The 6,454-nt window shown below is 36.0% G+C and overlaps 1 protein-coding gene across 1 annotated transcript; it reads right to left on the minus strand.

The window, feature by feature from the left end:
• Positions 1 to 2,542: 2,542 nt before the first annotated feature.
• Positions 2,543 to 6,183, minus strand: LOC140144108 (uncharacterized). The gene is made up of 2 exons (XM_072165941.1): positions 6,071 to 6,183; positions 2,543 to 4,734 (listed from the first exon to the last, which is right to left on the minus strand). The coding sequence occupies exon 2, from the start codon at positions 4,379 to 4,381 to the stop codon at positions 3,569 to 3,571; it is 813 nt and encodes a 270-aa protein (XP_072022042.1). The 5' UTR covers positions 4,382 to 4,734; positions 6,071 to 6,183; the 3' UTR covers positions 2,543 to 3,568.
• Positions 6,184 to 6,454: the final 271 nt, after the last annotated feature.

Here is a 6,454-nt window from a genome sequence, read left to right on the forward strand (position 1 = left end):
TTATGTGATTTTAGGGCTGATTTGCAACGTTTTTACAGTAAAAAGAGGACCTTTAAATTCGGATTGGCATTTTGTCACATTAATGTGAATCAGTATAACAACATCAAAGGCATATGGTCGAATCCAACGAAAAGTGTACACGGCATGTTCAGGGCCATAACTTAAAAGTATTAATCAATTGGCATTCGCTTTTGTATTGTGTTTATTCGCTTGATCATACGCTTGCCCATATATAATAAGACCCCTTCTGTGAAAAACTTAGACACAGAGACCCCAAAACATGCTATTTTTACCCATTTTTTCAAAATATTTCTTAAAGTATTTTTAAAAACATCTAAATCAGTTATGAAAAGAAGTCATTGGATTGAATCTAAATTGATTTCCTGAAAGGTGTGTATTCAAAGATTGCCTGTTCAATTTTTCACATATTTGTACATAATTATGAATTTTTTGTGATAATTTTTTGAGTGGTATTTTTTACATTACCTACTGAATACAATTTTTCATAGCACTAGATATATCTTTAAAAATGGAAATCACTAATAAATGCGCATGTGATACAAGCTTTGATATGTCCAAACTGAAATGCATTGCATTCGGACATCTTTATTATTGTGTTTAGCTGCCAGAAATTATAAATGGCACAAAGGTAGGTTTGGTAAAAAATATGCATTACCTCCGAATACATGTTAAAAGCTGTGCCATTTCCACAAAGTGTGAGAATAGTAAACAATAGTTAAGCAATAGGTGCAGGGTAATACACTCTTTATTTCTACCAAGTTTCAATAACCTGCGTTTAAATATTTCTGAGATGTCAACAATAAAAGCAAGTATTCAGAGGTAAATTCGGTAACCGAATGTTACCTACTGAATACACTTTGACATCATGACAGTATTGTGAAACACCGCCATTCATGCCAATGCCCATATTGGTACATAACGAAGGCCTGTATGTTTGCTATCAAATCATATGTCAATGAAAGTTGCGAATTCACATACATGCCCACCATGCAAAACTAATACGGCTTAATTGGTGAAAAATATGTACTGAAATAGACGACGGTCTGCTCATTTGAAAGAAAAATCAGATTCAAAGAAGATTAGAAGGGATAAATACTTGGATTTGTCAACTGTCATGTGTGCTTCATTTTAAATGTTTACCGACCTTCTGGTTTCTGAGTAATTTGTGTCCAAATTGATTTATTCAAGGTAACTTATGACGCTTTTCGCTAAGGTTACCTACTTAATACCATGGAAAAAACGACTGTTCTCATTGTCTCATGATCTAGACAACACATTGATGGACCCTGGTATAAAGCTAATTGTAGTTGCCCTCAAACGAAAGGCCACAAGACGTAACTGACTCCAAGATGGACTTCACAAGTCTGCAATAACGCTTTTAAGCGATTTGTGTGCAATTAAGCAAATTAAAGTCACTTTAGTGCCTTTGTTTCTTACTTCAATCCTCTTTCAACCGCTGTGAACCGACATTATTAATACATGATAGGGTCTAAAGTATCAATAAACGCATACAAAGAAAAAATAATACATTCAAAGTGCTTTATAAAATGAAGTTTTGATTGCGATATCCATCAAAAGTCTAATTCTTACCTACAAATACTGAAATGTTACTTACGAATACAGCATAATACATGACATGTGTAATGAAGTGTCCCTACCAATGGAAATTAATCGTCAAAAACTTAAAGCGGTACCCCAGGACACTATTATTACCCATATACGGATTCATTTAACACTTATTTATTATGTAAAATTGCTGATTAACTACTTGTATATCAAAATGAAGTGGTCAAAATCTTGCTAAAAGCATCAACATTTTTTTGATCTAAGGTAATAGCATTTATTCATTTGGACGTACCATCTGAAAGAGATCTAAAAACTACCATTTTATTAATTCATTACCATAAAAGCAAAATTTAAACCTATAAACTCAATATAGATATTGTTAAATCGCTCATGTTACCTACTGAATACCCGGGTTACTTCACCTTTTCATTGTATAAAGCGTTAGGTGTATGCGTATAATTCCTAATATTCTTGAAAACATATATCATACTCGTTCTTATACAATGTGTAAATTGATTCATACTCATTTGATAAATATAATACAGAAACTGACCTAAACTTCATTTTCAAAAATAAACTAGCATAAATTGACTAAGATCATATTGATCGCGTTATAAAAATAAAAACAAATATTTTCTGGTTGAGCTAGCATTTTCCTGACACCCTGTGGTCTACATTACACTAAAAAAGCGTTAATGGGAATATTCCATTTGTTTTAGGTTGATTAGTATTGCGATAGTGAAAACATCCTAGTGGTATTCGTAGGTAACATTGGGTTTTGATATCACATTTACTATCACACGTCCTGGATTTATTTTTCAAGATTAGTAATGGCACTTTTGGTTCCTATAAGGCCAATATATCATCAATCACTGGGCAAAAGGAAAAAATTGTGGAGACATTTTTATTTCGGACTTTAATTTTTGGCCCGTGGACACTTTTGGTTGGATTCTACCATATAGGTAGCATATTAGAGGACGGGGCGGGAGACCAATAAAACACAGTGTTCCACACACTGTGGATGTTCCATAATCTTGTCTTATCCAGCCTTTATTAACACTAACAGCAGGCATCTTCCTCTATTGAAACAAGCTGATTGGTACTTCAAACTTAAACAATGAATTCAAGTTACAGATCAATTCACATAATCCCTTACATTTTCATTTCTGAACAATAAGTAGACCTACCGAAACCAACAAAGATATAACCCTTAGTACACACCATTCGAATCTGCCACTGTAAAATCCAACATGGTGTTACTCTCAGCTAACACTATGTACAGGTATTATTGAATACATGAATACAAAACCCACCCAATTCCATTGGAAGTGATTTTGAGAGAAAACCTGTTTATCATTTTAATTCCTTCAGTTAGATTTACCTGGTCAATATGGTAAGTTTTATGTGCAAATGAGTGGATTAACCTGTATTAGGTATGACGATTAGCATTTCAGGGACTTCGTGGGGTTCATTTTAAATGCTGGACTTGGGTGGTTTTTTGAATCATATACAAAGACAACAATGTTGGCATGAGATTACCACTAGTAAGATAATACAAAATAAAGCACAATGTATGTATAATGTTGATAAGCATTCTGCCATGTAATATAAACCACACACTTTCCTTTACTAAACCCTTTTTTTTTTTTTTTCACTCTCCAGCAATGAATGTGCAAGTGGACTTTTATACATACTGGATTTCAATCAATGTGTTACAAGACTCAAATCATGGAATTGGGCGGTTCTTTCATACATGCTATTTTTCACATGCTCAATAGGCACAGTGGGTGAATTTGAGTTGTTCTTTCATACATATGACAGGCCTATGTATAGCAACAATTTCCCATGCTTAACTCAATTTGGCCAAAGTATGGACTTGGGTGGGTTTTGTATTCATATATGCAATTGTTTGTCTGGGCACCACAGTACATGTCAGGAAGCTGTCCCTTGGATATGCTACACAGCACACCTATTTCATTCTTTATTTCCTCTGAAAGATTTTTACTTTACAATCATTTCTCTCCAAAACAAACAATTCCATACCATCCTTAGATACAGCAATACCAGCAGGATCATTAACTTCTTTGGTAACACACCCCATATATTGTCCCTGATCAGTATACCTATATATACCAGCTGGATCGCCTATTACTTCATTCACTATAAACATCTCTTCATCTCTACAACACATATAACCAGGGTCCCATTTCTTCACTTCTGGAGGAGGCTGCACTACCCTCACATTGGTGCCCATGTAATCCATCAGTTCTACAGCTGACGTCTCTCTGTAAGAGCATGCTATGTTACCACTGGGTGTTACTGTCAGACGTAGAGGGCGTGTTTGTAGTGCAAATTTATTGATAAGAGACCCATTTGGAGAGTGGATTGAGATAGTAGTGTTGACTAGTGCTGCAATAATTTGGCCATTTGCATCAACAGCGATTGAGTTAATATTAGATTGTTGTTCATCCATATCAGTAACAGGTATGCACGATAGATTTTCGCCTTTATCATTAAAAAATTCTAACCCTTTTGATCTGTATCCAGCAACGACGACATAACGGTTGTCATGGGTAACAGCTACATCGGTTACTATGGTGCTGTCATTCATGAAGGAATACTTGAGCTGACCATCAGGTGAGAAGACTTTCGCACCTCGTACACAACTTGTGATAGCAATGTCAGCATCATGATTCAAAGCAATGCCAAGCGGAAGTTGTAAGTTTGTTGTAGGGAATTCATTAGTGAGTTTCCATTGGCCCTGTTCAGCAGGTGCAGCAGCCATATTGTACATACAAATTTAGGTACAAAAGTATAATTTCATAACAGTGATTGATAATAAGTCCTTCTCAATTGTCAGCATTCCAACCAGTAAAGATGCTGTTTGCAGCTTCCACTAGAACTCTTTTGTGCTTGGATGTTGGGAGAGGTTCCTTTCCACACACACTTCTTGCAAACACCAGTGGATCACCAGTGAGGTACATGTAGCATAATGAGATCACAGCTCTATATTTTACTGGTAAATGTAGATTATTGTGGCTAATGTTGATTAGCATGAGTGTGATCACACAAGACAAGAGTTGCGGTTGACGTTACAATGGCAATGCATTGTATTGCAGCCTAATTTCGGTGTCTAGTAGTCCATATCTGTACATTGGAGTGAGAAAGAAAAGTTCATTTTTAAATATAAATAAAATAATAAATTTCGGATTTATATAACGCCTTTTTCCAGCTAGATCTTGAAGGATTCAAAGCGCTGTAATTTTGCTGCCATGGTGAATCATCACAATCAGATCGCATCATCTAGGCCAGTTGCAGCCGAACCTGGCGCAGACCTATCCACACTCAGATTGTAACAGCCACCAATTATCTGTGCAGCTCCCCAAATTCCATTGGGTGAAGGAAGTTTTTGATAACCAAACAACTAATCACAGATTCTTTGAAAGCAGGAGGAAACCACAGATCCCGGGGAAAACCTGCAAGAGCGAGCATGGAATCGGGGTAAACCAAATGCGCTGCGCCAACTCGCTCTCAAATATCAACTATTTTAGGGACCATTCAATATATAAACTGGGGGGATGAAGAAATTGTATAAATTTGGAGAAAAACTGCCTTCCCCCTAGCTATCACGTTGACTCCAAAAACCACAAACTTGTGTTCTGCTTCCACATGGTTTTCTATCTATCAAATACATTTGTGTTCTCCATAATTCTCCCCTCCACCCCAATCCCTAGACATGCTCCCCTTAATTCTCCCCTCCACTCCATCCCTGGCAAATACATTTGTGTTCTCCTAATTCTCCCCTCTCCCCACCATCGATCGCTCCTTAGACAAGAATATTTAATCATAATTATTTGGGTAATTATAAATACTTCAATCATATTGCAAATTTATTTGCCCTCCAAAATTTACCTGTGGGGTGCAACTTTATATTATCCTTTCGAAATGGTGCTGTATTTTATTACACTTCTTACATATTCATGAGCTAATAATGCCAATTGGTTGGTCAATCGCATACGACACAACAAAAATAGATTCAGCTACCAGCAGGTGATCTACGTAAAAAGACCCCTATTGAAGGAATCTTTCTTAAGCTCACTGTAACAACCAGTTCAAAATGGCTTGCCCAGCCAGATTTGCAAGTTTATCAGATGCTGATAATGAATTTAAATTTTAATTAATATAAATGAATAACTGGCACCATTAGCTCATAAGTATTTTATGAGGTGTAATAAAACAAATACTACATACCATCTGTATTGGCTTTGGGCCTATCACCCCTTACTCTCTGGTTTCAGGGTGATAGCCAGTAGGCCTACCTCTGTGGAAGAATAGTCTGCCCTATTTCCCCTCTAACCATACTATTCTTAATAGCTCCTAATTACAAATATTACACAATGACAATCTATTTACAGCTGGAATTTGCATTCCTGATATACCAAAATAAAATGTTTGAAGATAAAAAGATTGGATTCTACTTTACCTTCCTTGAAAACCCATTCTTAAAAACCATTTTTATATCAGCACATCCATAATCCAGTAATTTAGGTGGCAAAATAATCTTCCACGGGTAGTGCCTTCTGTACTCGCATATCAATACAAGTACATGTATCTGTTGGTGTTGCTTGAATTATATCACAAAAGGTGTTGCATCTGATCATGAAAAGACTCCCAAATGTTTCCCAAATAATAATTTGTTTGCAGTAATATAATTTGATTCAAGTACACAGCATAACACTGACATGGCACCAAACTTTTACACATTATTAAGCTGTCTGTTTGTGTGGGGCAAAACTTAAGTAATTGTAAGTCGCAAAATTGGGAGCTAAAACACAAGATCAGCAACACTAGCAACCGTTAACCACCG

The sequence above is a fragment of the Amphiura filiformis genome, unplaced genomic scaffold (assembly GCF_039555335.1).
Source record: "Amphiura filiformis unplaced genomic scaffold, Afil_fr2py scaffold_40, whole genome shotgun sequence".
NCBI classification, from domain to species: Eukaryota; Metazoa; Echinodermata; class Ophiuroidea; order Amphilepidida; family Amphiuridae; genus Amphiura; species Amphiura filiformis.